This window comes from Triturus cristatus, chromosome 6, assembly GCF_964204655.1.
Source record: "Triturus cristatus chromosome 6, aTriCri1.1, whole genome shotgun sequence".
Classification (NCBI taxonomy): domain Eukaryota; kingdom Metazoa; phylum Chordata; class Amphibia; order Caudata; family Salamandridae; genus Triturus; species Triturus cristatus.
The window spans coordinates 188,141,937-188,161,102 of NC_140589.1; the positions used below are offsets into that span (position 1 = coordinate 188,141,937).

The 19,166-nt window shown below is 42.0% G+C and overlaps 1 protein-coding gene across 1 annotated transcript in view; it reads left to right on the forward strand.

Annotated features, from left to right (window-relative positions):
* Positions 1-15,698, forward strand: part of LOC146816609 (cysteine-rich venom protein-like) — a 559,639-nt gene extending 543,941 nt beyond the window's left edge. The window contains exons 8-9 of the mRNA XM_085610485.1: positions 11,989-12,077; positions 13,867-15,698. Coding sequence (XP_085466611.1) covers positions 11,989-12,077; positions 13,867-13,991 — 214 coding nt within the window. The 3' untranslated portion in view covers positions 13,992-15,698. The remainder of the gene's footprint in view (positions 1-11,988; positions 12,078-13,866) is intronic.
* Positions 15,699-19,166: the final 3,468 nt, after the last annotated feature.

A 19,166-nucleotide genomic window follows, 5' to 3' on the forward strand; every position in this document is an offset into this window, starting at 1 on the left:
CTTCTGCACCTAAACTCTGCCATCTGTAAGTCTGCCCTGCCAAGTGGTGCCACTCCAGTTCTGGACCCTTGGAAGTTGGCCTAAGGTATTTGCTCCAGGACAACCAAATTCATCCCCTGCTGCATGGATCAGAACCACAAACGCATTGCCACTACTGTGTGAATCGGATTCAATGCATCACATTTGGAACTGTCACTGCACAATGTTCTTCCTAGTACAAGCTCCTCACATCCCTGTCAACGTCATCCTCAACAAAGAAACTCCACACTCACACAGCTTTCCCGCTCATTGGAGCTGACGCATTGCCTTGAATGCCCAGGGTGCTTGACGTCAATGCATCAGTGAATCGCACCACAGCCTCGCTGCATTTCAGAACCGGTGCATCACATCTGCAGCTCAAAGCATCCTCAACCCGAACCCACACAATGCTCTGCAATCTCGGGTTAGGGTACTTTTCTTCAGCAGGCCTACCTGGGTCCCTCTGTTTGGCTCATACTCCATCACAGTTAGCCTGAACATTTGACTTTGTCCAGGTCCGGCACTACCAGATATCCCATTTTAATGCTTTATGCTTCTTAGCGCTATTTTTACTTAAAACCTTTAAAAATCAGTATCTCATTTTCTACTTAATGGATTTTTGTTGTTATGGTCCTGTTTTATTTATTAAAGTGAGAACTATTTTTCTAACTTGGTGTGGTATCTTTCTGTGTGTGTGTGTTCACTGTTTTACTGTTTAAAGTGATGCACAAATATTTGTCACACTGCCTCTAAGTTAAGCCTGACTGCTCTGTGCCAAGCCACCAGAGGATGAGCAAAGGTTAATTTAGGGTTTGCCTGACACTTATCCTGACTAGGATTGTGGCTGCTGTTTGACTAAGGTTTGCGACTCAGTCAACCAACAACCCACTGAATGTGAGAAACTGGGTTGTTGGTTGAGAGGCATGTGAGCCCTTCTCAGTCAACAGCCCAATCCTTTTGGGGTGAACCTCATAAAGTCACAAATTAACCTGTGCTTATCCCTATGGTAGCATTGCATGAAATGTGTCAGAATTAACTTAGAGGCAATGTGTAAGGTATTTACTCAGCACTTAAACAATAATAAAGTGAAAACACAACACAATAAAAATCCCACACCAATTTAGAAACATTGAGTATATTTAAATAAATTATATGACACTAAAATCCCAAAAATCCAATCAGTATAAAAGGAGTTATGAATTTGTAAGTTTTGAAGTGAAAACTAACACCTAAATGTTCAAAGCGATGATTGACGGCATCTAGTCACCCAAGACCATGGCTAAGTCAAAAGTTATGGCCATCCACAGTGGAGTATTGGTCATATACACAAAGTGGATTGGGCCTGATCTCTCCTTATCTTTGGACTTAAGACCTGATTTCTATCTTGGCAGATGAGTTACTCCATTACAATGTTGACGGATATCTTATCCACCAAAATATAAATCGCATTATATCCTATGGTATTTATATAATTTGACGGACGGGATAAACTGTCACTGTTATGATGTAGTAACCGATCTGCCAATATCTAAATCAGGCCCTGAAAAGAAATGTTTTAAGAAAAAGTCTAAAAAGGTAACGTTCAGTGAGCCAAGGAAATCGGTGGTGTCCGATGAGGAGGAGTCATCGTTGGGAAACTGCTGGTTGAGATTGCAGTAAAGATTTCTACATTTGAACTTAGGCTCCTTTTTAGAAGTTAAAGAACTCCAACAGGACAAAGCTGCAGGCTATAGTCCACAAGGGCGCAACAAGGCCAAATATGCTTTCTGCGAGGAGCGGATCAGTGATCAGGTAGGTCATACTCTCCTCATGGTTCTCAGAACACGTTTTGGCTTTAGTCACTAGTTATGAACTCAGGCTATCTGGGAACCTTCAATACCACTTCCAAAGGTCCAGGACTGGAGGGGCACCACTTGGACACTCAGGCTCGGTCCAGCTAGGGGTTCAAGATAGTTGGAGCCATTTCTGTCCCTGACGCTCTTATCAGTAGGCCAGCCAACTCGCCCTTGGAATCTCCCAGGAAGTCTTGGGTTCAAACAGGAAACTTGTCACCAGCATCAGGTCAGTTCTCTGAGGGCACAGGGCAGGCCACAGACAGCAGGGCAGTCCTCTAAGAGTCTTTACACAGGTCCAGAAGGTAACTGAAAAGTGGGTCTGTGGGTCCTATTTTTATGCCTGGAGTTTTACCCCCACTGAAGTAGATGCCACATCCTGCCTCCCTACCCTGCTGTCTGTAGTCACAATGGGCTAGTGTGAAGTTCTTTTAGTTTGTTTTGAGGCTGTTTCTTTGGAATGCAAGAGTGGCTTTGCAAAGCTAGCTCCACCCCATGTGGGGCTATGCACAGCTCACCCTCCTCATCTAGCTTGGATGGCCCATCCTACGAACACCCAGGCCCTCCATTGTGGCTGTCTGGGAGGAATGCACAAAGGCCAACTGTCAACTACACCTTGACATGTGATCCAGGAAACAGGCTGCAAGCACCAAATGGACAACTTAAATATTAATTTGTATTTTACATTACAGTTCCCAAGACACTAAACATGACATTTCTACCTGCTCCCCGACAAAAGGTATCACTTATCCGACGAGAAGAAACGGAAAGGAAAGGAAGTTTTGGAAACCTGGCTCAGGATTTATGGGTCCAAGTGCAATACACTTCATCCTATGAATGTTTTGGAAACTACACAGTGACTCAAAATTTAAAAATAAAAGCCCTGATGAAGTTCCCTATCGGGGAATGAAACGCGTTGGCTGGGCATTTTTATACCAGATGAACTCTTTAAAGTTAAAATAAAGAAGTTATTTTTCTACAACTGCTTGCCTCTTGGACTCTCTGAACTGTGCACCCCCATTTATTCCTAATCACTTATTAAAGGTAATAGAATACCTCAATGTTATCCTATGGGAGAGGTAGGCCAGTAGTAAAAATGTAAATGGGAGGTTTATACTACCAGGACATGAGAAACATAAAGGTACATGGCTTACTTTTTCAATACAATGCACCATGCCGTATGGGCTGTTTAGGGAATACACTAGGCATTACATATATGTCTGAGATTTATTTTTTCAAGTCAAATTGCCAGTTTTAAACTCCACACAGGCTAAAAAGGCAAGGCCTGACACATGTTTTAGAGGGCCACTTAAGTGAGTGGCACAAGGAGTGCTGCAGGCTTATTAGTAGCATGTGTAGCCCTGGGTATACGGTATACCACTTTAGTAGGGACGTATAAGTAAATTAAATGTGCCAATTAGATGTAAGTCACTTTTACCATGTTTTAGAGAGTGAACACAAGCAGTGTTCTCAGGTCAATGACAATTAATTCAACTAAGCAGGAAGGGAAAAGGCAAAAGATTTGGGGGTAACCCTGCAGAGAGGGCCAAGTCTAAAACTGACAATATGGAACAATAGCTGCATTCTCAAATCCATAGTTAGGTGACAGGTTTTTGGGCATTCCTGTATGAGTCATCCTGGAAATTGCGGATAAATAGATGTGTACGTGTAGGTATTCACACTAAGACATTGCAAATAGTGTTCTGCCTTTGAAAAGCATGTGGATTCATGGCTAGCCTGGTTATGGTGTATTTTTGTATTGGGAATGGGGAAAAATCACTGCATGTATTGATTAATGTAAAGGAGAAGGTTTCTCTTCTGAAGTAAATCTTTTCCCAGCTGGGAAACAAACACAAGCTAGAAGTTTAAATGCATAATCTTGTTTGCTTTATAAATTAAAATATTGCAAAAATATGTCTCTAGTACATGTGGAAATATTTAATCATTGCCTATTAAAGGAAACATGCTTGTGCTGGATTTTGTTGATTACTTTTCGAATTCCTTGAACATTTTTAATATTAAGAACTTTTCTACAAAGTAGGCGTAACCCTACTGGAGAATGTTTCCACCTTATTCCAAGAAGCGTTTTTGACTCAGTGTCTCAGTTTCCCTGTGACTGAAAAGTCACAGGTAAATAAGTGTCATATGATGTAATTAATTTGAAATGTTTTCAGGATCTGTAGTGTAAGGTTACTGTTAGTGTACATACTCATTCATTATCATTTCCTCTACCACTAATGTGTTCAACTATTGAATTGTATATGATTTTATGTACCAATATACTATTGTGTAGAGTGTCCAAAGAAGACATGCTTGCTAACAAATACATGTCTGGAAATGCGGTTTATGTATAATGTGTTCAATCCTCCATTGTATACTTATTGCTCATTCTGGATCTTTGATGTGTAACATTCTGATTTAGCTCAAACCTCACCAAATCTGTGACTGAAAGAATGCATGGACCTCAGGGTGAAAATGAGTTGACCTAGTTTTTCAGGTATATAAGTAGTTGATAACGTCATCTTCCTCAATGGTAAAAACAACCATTGTCCCCTATTTCTGCTCCGCCTGTCTGCAGCTTTTAACACTGTTAATCATCCAACAGAGACCCACATGCTAAAAGCGTTATATGGGTACAATCCTTCAATTATTTACATCGGATCTCACCAACCAAAAGCATATCATTCAAGCATATCATTCAAACAGGAGCAACCATATAAGGGACTCCATCTGTCATGTGCAGAGTCCCTCAGGTCTCCATTTTGTCACCCGTCATTTCACCCCCTTTATACAGAACCCTTGGGAGCTATCCATATAGTTATCGACATCAATATACACCACTATGGTAACAACACAGAACTCTGTCCTCAAATCTCCTCAACCAATAATATTCACAGACTCAAAGTCTACCTCTAACACATCGAAACATGGATGTCAACAAATTACCTGATGTTAAAACCCATGAAGGACGGATTCCACCAGTTTGCCAACAAAGTCAAATGTTCTTTAATTCAATCATGGCTTTCTGACTTAAACCTAACAGGTTTCACACCTTCATGGAAAAAACAGGGCTAATTTCTTAGATTTACCCTAAATTCAAACCTCCACTCAAAGAGCAGCTTTCCAAGTAAATCAAAACTCTGTCTCTTGAAAAAATGTAAACCCTTTCTCTCAGAAGAAAAATGCAGAATGACAGTTCATGCCCCACTCCTTTGCCACCCACATGAAGGCAATACCTTGTTGTTAGAAATTGGGTGCCTCATTTTCAATGTTTTGCAGTATGCCAAAAGTGACGTACTGGCGGTGCAGGAACTTTTTAAATGAGGACCTGGGTTTCTGCTTGGCAGAGTATGCACCCTGCCCAAGCATGAACCACAATCCTAGTAAGGGTAAGTCAGATACCCATTTTAAATTACCCTGTGCTCACCCTTTGGTAGCATGGTGCAGAGCAGTCAGGCTTAACTTAAGAGTCAATGTGTTAAGTATTTGTGCAATACAACAACAGTAAAACAGTCAAAGCACCACAAAGGGACTCCACACAGGTTGAGAAAATAGATTGGGAGTTTGTAAATAAAACAAGAACAAAACGACAAAAATCCAATAAGTAGAAGTTGAGATATTATTTTTTAAGATTAAAGATTAAATGCAGTTCTGCACTGAACAGCAAATAGCACTTAAACTGGTCATCAGGTCTCCCTGGACTGGGACAAAGTCAAGAGTTTAGACCGCCCGCAAAGAACCACAGACTGGCTACAGGACCCATGCAGGGCCCGCCGAGCAAAAGCACCTAATTCATTTTGTGAAAGACAGGAATGATGAAATCACTTTGGCAGCAATAGAATTAGAAAACACCTTTGATGCCATAAATTGGGCATACATGTGGGAGAGACGTTTCTAATGGGTTTAATCTGGCCTTCTGTAAATGGATGAATTTACGTCCACTGTACATAAAGGCCATTGTCAGAGTGAGGCTGGGTAAAATTGCATGCCCTGGCTATTGAGCCACTGATGTAATGGCTCAGGTTGGAAATGGAAGAATTGGGAACATAACCATAAGGGATGTTTCCCACCTGGTTTCCCTCTATGCCGACAATGTAGCATTCTATTTGCGACCCCACACCAGTCCATTCCTCTACTAGTAGCTTGCTTATGGAGTTTTGGAGAAGTCGCGAGTGAATATCTGGAAGAGACTACTCTTGCCCATGGGGAACTAGTCTAGGCCTCCACTTGAGATGCTGGATCTGGGGCTTCAATGAAAACATACAAATTTCACTATTTATGGATCCTGGTGGCCCATTGATCAGAAAACCAGTTTGATTACAGCATGGGATGAGTACTGCAATGCCACCTGACATTCATTGGGTTGTGAAAATCCCCTCTGCCCTCTGAAATCTTCCACATTTAAGTACCATCATAGTTTAGAGGTTGCTCTGAGCTGGGCTGGTTACCCTTACTCTTCTAAAATAAGGATGTGAAGGAGGGATGACTGGGGCTCCCCGAACTTGGAGGCATCTTATCAAGCATCCCACATTGAACGCATAGCCAGTGCATGAGGGGTAGCTGTGAGAAGTTGGCCTGGTATATGCTGTCCACTAGTTATAGTGGGCACCTTGCACCAGTCCAAACAACCCCTAATTGATGATAGGTTAAAGACAACCTTTATTGAAAGCTATCCTAGTGGTAGCTATGGAGAGCAGCCTTCAGGCTAAATCTTGATGGAATGTAAAGCAGCTTGTTTTACCAGTCTATAATCTCTTGAATGGCTAAATGAAAGGCAACCACACCAGGTATATATATAAAATATATGTATTTATTTCTAAACACACCCTACTAGTCTCTTTATGAGGTTAGAGGTCAAAACACATAAGTTACACTTCAAATATTACAGTAAAATAGCACAAATACACGTTAGGCCCTAGGGGCGAGCCAAACCAGAAACTAAAATAGTGGTGTAAGAACCACGACTTAACTAGACACAAGGCCTAGAGTCTGTAGAATCACTTGGACCCCAAGAAACCACCCAAGGTAGTGACACAGGGGACCCACGGGGCCGTGTGCAGTGTGAGAACACAGCCGAGAGCTCCCGTTAGCTTCTATGGGGAAAGTCGCGGTTAGATTTTTATTGATTAGGGACACTTAGAGATGAACTAGGACCAAACCCTTTTGGACTTAGGAAGTTCTAGGGTCAACACCCACGGGAGCACAGGAGTACTCGAGTTACATCACCCAGGGAAGCCGTGTGCATAGGTGTCAAATGATGTCGGGTCGCGTCGTCGTTTTCTATGGGAGCTGGCGAAGAAGTGCTGCTGCCGGGAAGATGCGAAGTGTCCGAAGATATCCAAGCCTGGATCGAAGATGAGAAGAACCTGAAAGCAGAGGGGACAGAGTCTGGGTCACTAGCCAGAGACCAGGGGCACGATAGACAAATGCTCAACGATGTCAGGTGATTTCAAGTGAAGAAGGTGAAGCTTGACTCAGCCACGAGGACCAGGAGGCATTGAGGATGACCAGGAGCTGGATTCGAGCTGTCCCACAAAGGATGTCAAGTGCTGCAGCGTCGGTACCCAGATTGGACACAACAAGTCTTGGCAATAGCAACCCACGCAGAAAGGAGAAAGTTGCTTCGGTGCAGACCAGCAAGGTCTGGGGGACTCACCACGGGGTGGGAAGTCAGGGCACATCTGGAGCAACCAGGAAAGCCCAAGGAAAATCAGAGTTGCCTTCACAGGGACCCACCAGTCATCGGACCAGGGATCGCAAAGGAGCCTCGAGCCGAAATGCAAGAAGTGGGCTCACGGAACACTCGTGGAGTGTAGGCCCACAATCTTCATTGTAAAAGGTGCTCCGGGCTTGGGCTACAGGTAACCCAAAGCACAACTTCAAGAGACGTCGAGAAGTCAATGCACTTGCAAATGTGCACGGTGACCAGGAGTTCCGGTTCCACGTTACTCACGAGGGCTGCGGGTCTCAGCTTTGCTGGGGACTTGGGTCAGCCTCTGAGAAGACTGGAAATCCTCTTCCTGGGCTGCAGATACTTCGGAGTCCGACAGGAGCTTCAGAGATGCAGACCGGCAATTGCTTTGTTGGTGCCTGCCAAGCAGGGGAGTCACTCCTCGGCCACAAGGGAGATTACTTCAGTCCTCTAATCTTGAGTAGAGCGTCAAAGTTCCAGGATTCAGTTGCAGAGTTTCATCCAGGGATGTCTAAAGTTCTGTTGCCAGGGGTTCCTTACTTATACGTAAGAAGGGGGTTGGACTAACTCAGGGGACCCACCTATGGGAGGGTTTGGAAAGAGGGGTGGCTACACCCATTTCCTTTGTCCAGTTTCACATCAGAGCAGGGGCTGGTAGCCCCTGAACCGGTTTGAGCTGGACTATGCACAGGGACACCAAATGTGCCCCCAGTGCCGGACTTCAAAGCACTCTCATAGTGCTCCCACTCAGCCCCAATACACATCAGCCTGTCTGGGAGGTGGTTACACCTCCCTGTGACAGGAAACCTATTGTCCAGGCCTCCCCTGCCGGAGTTTTGGTCAGCAGCAGGAGGCCAGACACGTGTCTGTGCTGCAGCATCCATTTTGTGAAGCCAGGGCTCTTTTAAATTGGTACCGGGTATATCGGTGCTGTCATGTCTCTCCCTCTAGAAGGGTGGGATCATACTCTCACACCAGTTACTGGTGTGTGGGTATGATTCCAAGGTGTTTGACACCAAACACGACATGTTTCCGTGCAGCCAGTCCAAAGATAGCGTTTACCGTTTGGTTATAATGCACTTAAGAGTATATGGTCAGGCTGCACCACTGACAACCCCAGAGGATAGATTCCAAAGGCTGCAGAGGGGCTCAGCTCATGCCTGGGCACCCTCTCACATATAACCAAACACCCTGCCTTCAGGATTGATAAGGCCTGCCATAGGGGTGACTGATAGGTTTCTATGTGCAGTGATAGGTGAGATATAGTGAACCTGTATCTCAGTAAGGGGTGCATGCACCACCTTACCCAGGCTGCAGTAGCAGACCTGTGGTATCATTTTGGAGGGCTTTCCAGGGGTGGCATAATAAATGCTTCAGCCCCTGGCAGGCCTCTGGGGAAACTATGCCCTATACTAGGGACTTATAAGGGCACCTCAGAATCCAATCTGTTATTTACCTAGGGTACATGGAATCAATTTAGAGAGGAAGCAGCTAGGCTGGGGTACACAATAATTGTCCAATCCTGTTCTCTCTCCCTTTCAAGTGTGCCAAAGTGTTACAGGTTGCTCTATAGATCTGTCAGGCAGTAATTGACACTATGGTGTCAACAGATTATCCACCGACCCTGCAACCCCAACCCTGCATATTATATTAGGCTCAGAGGCGTCATCTCTGCCCAGCAGATCAGCCTATTGTACTGACCTGGGAGGAAGTTCAATCCTCTTTCACACCTCTTCCTTGGCTGTCCATAGGCTGGGAGTTGGTAGAGGCTAATGCTAATTAGCCTCGTGACAACTGAATCAAGTAAAGGTATTTATTAAACGTCCAAATACAGCACTGAATTGAATTTTAATAACTGCTACAAATAGTGGTGTCATGGTATTTCTAGCTGATCCCAGTCCGTAGATATAATATTATAATTTTAATTATATCAAGGACAATGATCTTCTTGACAATTTCCAGTCCGGCTTCATTCAAAACTGCAGTACTGAAACAACCCTGCTGCTAGTGATTGATGACGCGCTGCGGATACTCGATTCAGGGGAGTCTTGTCTTCTAATTCTTCTTGACCTTTCTGCAGCCTTTGACACTGTCAATCACAACACTCTCCTTAACACTCTTCAACAGAGAAGGGGCATGGAGAGCACTGTGCTCAAATGGTTTGCCTCCTTCCTCTCTGATAGATCCCAAATGATCAAAATAGCGAACAGTCTTTCATCTCCTTTAGCGGTCAGTCAAGGTGTCCCTCAAGGCTCTATACTTGCACCCACACTATTCAATCTCTATTTAGAGCCGTTGGGAAATCTCCCGAGTAAATCCGGGATCCAATATCATCTATATGCGGACGACACTCAAATCTACCTTAAGGTGGCCTCCACTCACGATCTCTCCTTCCTAAGCTCTACTCTGGACTCCATTCAAAACTGGATGTTAACTCATCAACTGATCCTGAATCTCTCCAAAACTGAATTCCTCCTCCTCTCCTCCTCACTTTCTCCTCCCCCAGTGCAATCATGGATGGATCAGACTAATCTACTGAACAATAAACCCATCATTGTCGAGAGCGCAAAATCCCTTGGTGTCATACTCGACAAAAAACTCAATCTACTCTCCCACATCGATTCCATTGCAAAGTCTGCTCGATACCAACTGCGCCTTCTTTGGGGGATTCGTCGCTTCTTCCCGGAGCACGACCTTAAAATCCTGGTCCAATCGCTGGTTCTCTCCAGATTGGACTACTGCAATTCTCTTCTTACTGGCCTCCCCAAAACCCACCTGTCCCCTCTGAAGTCTGTTCTCCATTCAGCAGCTCGTTTCATTTATGGGGCCAAAAGAAGCGACCACATCACACCCATTTTATCCACCCTCCGTTGGCTTCCCATAGAGGCAAGATCTATCTACAAGACTGCCTGTATCACTCACAAAGCCTTGCCCTCCTCCTCCCCTCGCTACCTGGCGAATAAACTGAAACTCTCTGGAGGCTCCAGACCTTCACGTAATGCAGAAAATGTATTGCTTGAACCTCCCACTTTCAAGAAGGAAAGATCGATGGCCCAATCCTTTTCAGGCAACGCGGTGAGAATCTGGAACTCGCTTCCGCCTCATCTCCGGACCACCACCTCTTTCCAGGCCTTCAAAACTGACCTCAAAGCTCTCCTCCTTCAAAGACACTTCCAAATTTAATCTACGTCCTCTATCTTCTGAAGGAAGTCCTTCCGTTTTAGGAAATTCTGTTCTCCATGCCTATAGAAGTGCATTCCCAGTGTGTTTTTGTGTGTTGAGTGTCTGCCATTTAGTGCAGTATTATACCTCTACTTGTACTTTGCACTCTTGTATAACATGCAGACGTCACTTTTCCTTTTGTAACGTATCGTTTGCTACCTCTTGTATTTTGGGTTGCTTTTGATACTTGCACAACGGCCACCACTGCCTCATGTAACGTAACTTTTGTTTTAGTGTTTTGAGTGTCTGCCATTTATTGACCTCTGTGTACTTTGTATGCTCTTGTAACCTGCACACGTCACTTTTTTTTTTTTTTTTTTTTTTTCTTTTGTAACGTATCGTTTGCTACCTCTTGTATGTTGTTTGCTCCTGATACTTGCACTAATGTCACTATTGCCTCATGGACCGTAACGTTTGATTTTGTAACATGTCACTTATAATTTTTCTCCTTATGTATCATTTCTGCTCCTATTGTGAAGCGCTCTGACACCTTCGGGTAAAGTCCGCGCTATATAAAAACGCATTAAATAAATAAATAAATAAATAAATAAATAAATAAATAAATAAATTCTGCATAGGCCAGCTCGGTTAGCCATAATGAAAATACTTTTTAGGGCTTTGTCACTCTAGGGAAATGGTAGCATTATTTTTCTACATGTCCCACTTTTTAAAACCATGTACTCATTGCGGTCTACAAAAAAATACATAGGAGTGACCTACTAATATTTAAAAGGAGATGTTTACCTGTCAAAGGGTGTAATTTAGGTTGCTCTGTAGGTTTAAACGGCAGCAGTGATAGGCCTGATGCCATGTTATTCTTTGTCACACTAGTGAATGCCACTGTAAGTGCTACAATCCACAGATGACATTTTACTTTTCATGCCATAGGTGTATTTCATCACCATATACCGTGGCCCAATAGGACAATTGAATAAAGCAATGTGGGATTTGCCAATTTCAACATGCTTTAGGGATCAGAGTACATACACTAGGCACTGGACAGCAGTGCCCCAGTCAAACACCAGCAATACAATTCAGTAAAAACATTGGAGGGCAAATCTATAAAAAGTGAATCTTCCTTAGAATATGCAATAAAAAAAGTTTTGCAAAAGAGTATTTGGGATAATATGATTTTTTACTAATTACTCATAACTGCTCAAAATTGTTGAAGTGTGCTTTTTTCTCTGTTTTCTATGAAATTTGCTACACTTCTCACTTTTTCAGAGGCAATGAATACACAAGGATGGGTTTGCCATATGAATCAGGCACTCCGTGTGCAAGATGTCCGACAAATTGCGATGCGGGGCTGTGCAGTAAGTTTCTCTGTGACAAAATATATTCAATCTCACTCCTGGAGCTTGTGTTTTTCAAATTTCAAGGAGTTTCCAAAGTGATAGAAACTTTGTACATAATAGCACTATCAGTTTACAACCTCACCTAAAATGGATGTAATCTTATGTTATGCTGACTTTTAATTCCGCTGCATAATACCTCTCAGCAAAGACATTTTGACAGTCCAGGATATCTCCATCTTTTATCCCCCAAATCACTGAAAGTTTGTCTATTTACTGTCTTATTATGTACCCTACCTCCTACCCTAAGCAATAGCATTCTTCGACTCTTTGCATATGATGAAATTATCTGTTACAGGTACAGTTCTAGACATGCAAGTAGACATGGTAGTTGCTTACAGCAGGACAGAAATTGAGAGAGAGTCCATAATCTGTATTAGAACATTGGAATGTTGGGACCTCCACTGTAGACAATGGAGTGCTCCCTGCTTCTACGGGCCGGTAAAGGCCCGCAGAGCAACTTTCCAATGTTTTACAAAGGCCTCTTGGAGCTCGAGGGGGTTTAAATCCCCTCAAGCTTCGAGAGGCCTTTGTTTTATTTGCTAGAACATTCTGCCCTCTAGTGGCAGAATCATCTAATAGCATTATAGCCCTTCGTAGCAGGGCTATACCGGCTATTAAAGTCCCGGTTCCCTTGTTAAAGTCCCTCGCCTTCGGCTCGGGCCTTTAATAGCCGGTATAGCCCGCTACATCGGGCTATAAGGTTATAGTAATGCTACCTATAACTTCATGTGATCACTTCAAAAAATTTGTGGGCAATCAGGAATAATTCAAATTATTGAGAATAAAATGAGATTTATTCACAGTGGTCAGGTGGGATCCTGACAGCATTATATTGTGTTCATATTTGTATACTGTTTTCTTCATAACAGCATACACAAAGGCATCAATAATGGCAGCCCTTTTACATTTATGCACATGTGAAGTGGAATGACAATCCTGCATCCAACAATCCCTCCAAATTAGGAAAGAGATGTAGGGAAATCTATTTGATTCACACTATATCAAATATAGTATTGGGCCACTTTCACTCTCAAAATGGAGCTAACCCTCTCTTTATTAACTACACCTTTACCATGACTATTTACAGTGCTCCACTGACTGTGGGAAATAAACAACACTGGGGTAAAGCAGTGTGATATAAGAGATAAAGTACCCCCGCTGTACATTATAAGGATTCTGCAATTCACCAAGAAGTTCCATCTGGTGCTTTAAACAGCTACGTTAATTATTCTCAGTGACCTGACCTGTCTTTCACCTCAGCTTCTGGCAGCAGACATTGTGATGTCAGAACTCGACTGTAACAGCATTCATAATTGGCTCCTTGGTGCATCACAATTCGCCGATTATAAACAAATTAGTGACTGCTGTTTATACAGGCATTACAGAATTCCATAGGATAACAATGTAGCCTCTGAAAAGTGCTGACCTTTTAAATACCAATGTATTTCTCTTGAAAAACGTGCTTAGCTGATCGTATTGATTCTGGGGCCAAAACATCTATAAAGATACCTGCTATTTTCATAAATTGGTGGGAATCATAAAGTGAGAATACCAATTTGAATTCCGCTGAGGGGTCACCTATGAATTATTTAACCCAGTAGAAGTAGTAATGCTGCAAGCCAACCGCCTATATTGTACCATTAACGTCCATTTTATGAGGTGTAAACACTGAGAGGTTTGAAGAGGTTTGTGTGTTTTTCTTCTAAAGTATCCCCTTTAACCAGTGTTTTACTTTTTTTTATTTCAGCCAATCCTTGCCCATACACCGACAAATATATAAACTGTCAAGCCCTAAAAGAGGACTGCCGCTCTGACTCCCTAGTGAGGACTGGTTGCCAAGCTACGTGTATGTGTACCACTGAAATAAAGTAGACATAACAAGATTACCCTCCTGGACACCACTGTTTAATTCATGAACATTCTGCAAATATTCTAGTAGTGAAGGACAGTGCCAACCGCTTATTATTATAACAAATTGTATGTTTGCCACTGAAGTTTCCATAACGCTAGTTCCAATTTATATCAGGTACATCTTAATGCACCCTTTTTCCAGATCCACTCATTTTCCATATTCTAGTTTAGAAATTTCTTCATGTGTCTCCAAAATAGTCATAAAAACATATCAAGGAAATATAGATTTTGACATACTTGTGAACTTTTAAATTAAACGGGTACTGATGTGCACTTATAACACAATTAAATCATTTAGAAAGTTATGATTTTATAGAGTTTATAAGGTTGTCAGATTTTAATTCATATTAACTGTGTAGCCATCAGTTTATGTGTACTTATATGTACAGGAGGTTGACATGTTTTATATTGGGTTAACGTAAGACCAATATACATACAATAACAATTATTGCAGCACAGCATTTGCTTTTAGAACTGATAATCTGTTAGATCACATTATCTCAGACATGAAATAAATCACAAATCTCTGCCAATAATTTTTTTAAACAAGTTCATGAATGTATACATGAATAAATGAAGCCAAGGTGCTCAGTGTTCAAGTGACATTTTGTGAAGTGACAAAATGTGTAAATACAAATAACGGGAAATTGTTTAAGGCAGAAACAACCAGGACAATTCCTAATTGAGATGCCTGGGCCACATATCATGAATTAGTGACCAAATAACGCCTTGTGATGAAATTGTTTCAACCTCAAAAAAAAGGTCGTAGTCAGGACATAAATAGAGACCACCAGTGCTAAAAATAAGGGTGAGTTTGCCAGCCGGTCAAACTCACTTGTCATCGATACACCGTTTCCAGTGATAATGGTAGATCGAATGGTAGACTTGCTTTTTAACATGGTCTGACTCTAGACTGGTTACCTGTGGTATTCCATTTTTCTGGAATATTCTACCACAAGCATGGCAAAATTGATCATCTTTCCTGGTGGAGATACCTAAGAATGTGGAAAAATCTTATCCCGCCTATTTCCATTTAGTGGAACTGTTTACCAAGTTCTTTCAGTTGATTTAGATCCTTTAAATGTAGTGTGACCGGCTGGCACACTCACCCAAATATTAGTCTTGGTGCTTGGACTCTAATCCTTTATGTCCTAATGATGACCTCTTGATTTGTTATAAGGACAAAACACTGAGGAGACAAGGGTTATTTGGTCAATAGTTTGTGATATGTAGCTCAGGTATTAATATTATGAATTGTCGAGATGCCTGCTGAATGTTTGGGAGCCTACGGACCTTAACACATACACTCAGCAATGGGCCACGCTGGCGTACATGATCGCAAAAAGGAACATTGCACAGCTGTGGGGTGCCGTCCGGGCACCCCTTTTGGGGAGGTGGAAAGAAGACCTAGACTGGTGCATGTTTAGAGAAAAAGCAGTGTTTGTAGCTAGGGGGTGCCCTGGGAAGTGGAACAGGATATGGGGAGCCTGGAATCAGTATAGAGGGAATATATGTCCCCCACCCTGCCAGCGAACTGAAGATGAGGCTATGGACAACCCCTAACCGCCAGGAAAGATGCTTGTAATTATTCTTGAACTGTAAGACTCTAATCTGATTGGAAATATCGCCTTCTACTGTGTCCTCTTATGTATGACAGTTGAAATGGTTAAATAAAAAGAAATTTAAAAAAAAATATTATGAATTGTCCTGGTTGATTTAGCTTTATCTAATTTGTTTATGAATTTTTTCACTTCCAAATATATCACTTTGTGATCACTTGAACACTGAGCACCTCAGTGGTTTTTGTTCTTGTAAACATTGATTAAATTGTTTAAAGCAATTGCTAGCAAAGAGTGGTGATTTATTTCATGTTTGAGATATTGGCCCTGATTTAGGTGGACGGCCCATGGCTCCGCTATGGGGAAATGCCACCCACCTAATTTATAAATGAACTCCAAGCAGGTGGTAATTTACAAATGCAATGACAGGAACTGATATCATGGCGGTTCCTGTCAATGCATTTTACTGTTTCTTGCAGGGCTGGGTCAGAAAGGCAAAGTCCTGCAACAAACAGATTTCTTTTTTTTCTCAAAAAGAAAATCCTGAAAAATGAACAAAGTAATGGTCGCCATGGGAGGCTTCTCCCATGGTAGGGGGAGCATTAGAATGCTTTTACAGTTTCTTATCACCTGGTCTTACCTTGTAGTACAGAACAGCAAAAAATGATGTCCATCCATCTAAATTGGGTGGGTAGATAAAGCCATTTCACTAACGGTCCTTACTGCTCAGGGCCATCAGAGAAGTTTGGCCATGTCGGAGACAGAGTAGTCTCTGCCGTGGCCAGACTTAAGATCTGCCCACAATTAAATTTGATGGGCAGACCATTATAGTGGCGGGGAGCCCCTATGTTGTTTTCCCCATACATTACCTGTTTTGACAATGCGTGATACCACTGTAAGATTTTGTTGTGTATATATATTGTATACCTAAAGCTCTGTTTGATTGAGTTGGCCATTCCTGCTTTAAGAGATGGTCTACTTATTTTTTTCCTAACAAGTTTAAAAGAATTGTAACTTGTTGTACAGAATATCTTGCAATAATATCTGAACGCCGATTCACAAATCTGTTTGTGTGCTCTATGTGCAGATGCAAATTAGATTTTTAATTAGTGTGTGATTCACATAGCATGGATTTACAGTTGTAAAAAGATTTACTCATACATTTTTCATGTGATTAAATCATCTGAGTGGTGGGTGTTCCACAGTGGGGTTATCTTAGAAAGTTTGTAAACACATCACACACATGTGCTCTAATGCGGGTATTCCCAAAGTATTCCCAGCCCATACCCACCCAGAAAAATGGGTTTTACTCCATTTAACTACAAGAGCGATTTTGTTTTCAGGTCTGCAAATGGTATTCACAAATAGAGGGGCATATTATCAAGAAAGGGAGTTAAAATTATCGCTGCTTTAGCGGCAGAAAATGGGCTTGCTAATATGCCACAAAGAATTCCAATAGAAACCCATGTTCTGGTGTCAACAAGGGATTCTATTGGAATTCTCTAGTGCATATTATCAAGCCCATTATCGCCGCTTTAGCGGCAGTTTTCTTCCTCTAAAGCGGCGATAATGTTAACGCCGTGCTTGATAATATGCCCCAGAATTCTTCCGAAAACCAGCAATAGTTGAATCCTTCCAAGGAAACCTTTGCAAATTCCCAGAAAGTTGAAAGTTACTCTAAACATAGAGAAAATCTACAGAAGTGCTTTTCCAAATTTCCTTTTGAGTGGCGCAATATGTTTATAATTTCACCAGATAAAGCTTAATTGACTCAGCAGAAAAGTGTTTATCTTAAAGCTTAACTTGTCTAACAAATTAATTCAGACTGTTAGCAGTATTGTGAGTCATTGACTAAATTGCTGAATAGTTTCATGTTAGTTTTCATACATACTAATGTGTGTTTTGCTGTTCTTTTAGTACACAGTTTTAAATGTCCATTTGGTAAAGTATGTCACAATCCATGTCCTGTTCAATAAAGATGATGCTCCTGTCATATTTTCTCATTTTTGTCGTATCATGTTACAATATCGTTTATTTATAAAGTTGAAGTTTTACTCACCAAGACTGGTGGTCAAGGAAGACAGATGGTGTTAGACACATACCGCATTTGCTAGTTAGATAGCCAGCAAAATGCTTTTAGACTGTTTGAGAGCAGATGGGTCCCCATCAGAGAATTGGTGCAAGGATGTCCATATATGTTACTGAATTGAAGACAGAAGTAGTAAATATGCCTAGAAATGTTTTGGTAAATGTTTAGCATCTCTCTATCAGGTCTGCATGATTAATGTGGATCAGCATCATGGGGCAGATTTACAAGAACTGACGCCTCTCTGTATATCAGCAGAGATGCGTCAGTTAATTTGCGTCACACAAAAAAAAACCTGCGCCATCATGGATGGGTCTCATTTTCAATGCGGCGCACCGTGGCGCAAGGATTAACAGATGTGTGATGCATATGTTGGCGTAAAGGTAACGCATTGCTGGAGTCATGTCACAAGCATGACGCAACTCCAGCAATGCTCACGGGCGGCTTATACTTATTGTGCTGCGTCACTTGAAGCAGGTGTAAGGTTTTGACGCAGTGGTGTCGCAAAAGTGACTCAGTGAAATCTTGTAGATTTCGCTGCGTCACTTTTACCAGCCTTTCTTGCCTGAGAATGCCTACCCTGCATACATTATACATGATGCAGGTATAATGTGACGCAGGCTTTACAATGTGACGCATCTCCCTAGATGCGTCACGTTGTAAATGTGTTGGAATGTGGCGCATTGTTTATGACGTTGCTGCGTCACAAATGTGATGCAAAAGTGGCGTAAAAGTGTTGCAAGGGGCTCGTAAATCTGCCCCCATATACCTTTAAACAATATTGATAGCCATTCCTTGCATATATATTCAACAAACCAAATAAAACACTATTTCATGGTCCTCACTCACATCTTTCATATCGACATCCTACTAACCACCTGGGGGCATATTATCAAAACAGGTGATAAAATTATCGCCGCTTTGGCGGCAGAAAACTGCCGCTAAAACGGCGATAATGGGCTTGATAATATGCCTATGGAATTCCAATTGAAGCCCATGCTAGAAGTCCGTCACATTTAACATGGGCTTCAATTGGAATTCCATAGAGCATATTATCAAGCCCATTATCGCCATTTTAGCGGCAGTTTTCTGCCCCTAAAGCGGCGATAATTTTCTCGCCTGGCTTGATAATATGCCCCTTTGTTCCTTCATTGGTCTAACTACATACTCACAAGTCTTCAGAATATGACCAAATTGAGAAGGGCATTAAAACTATAATTATTTAGCCAATGTCTTAATTTTTTTATTTTATCACCAGAAGTCACCTTAGGGGCCAAATCACAAAGCATTTTTAACTGTCGCTATGCTAAACACCCTTTACCACCGTATTAAGAAAACAGAGGGGCATATCAGTAAGGCGAGGCGATAGAATTATCGCCGCTTTTGCTGCCGTTTTCGGGCGAAAAGCAGCGATAATTTTATCGCCTAATTAGCAAGCTCACGCTAACGCGTGAAAACTTGCGTTAGCGTAGGAATTCATAACGCCCAGCT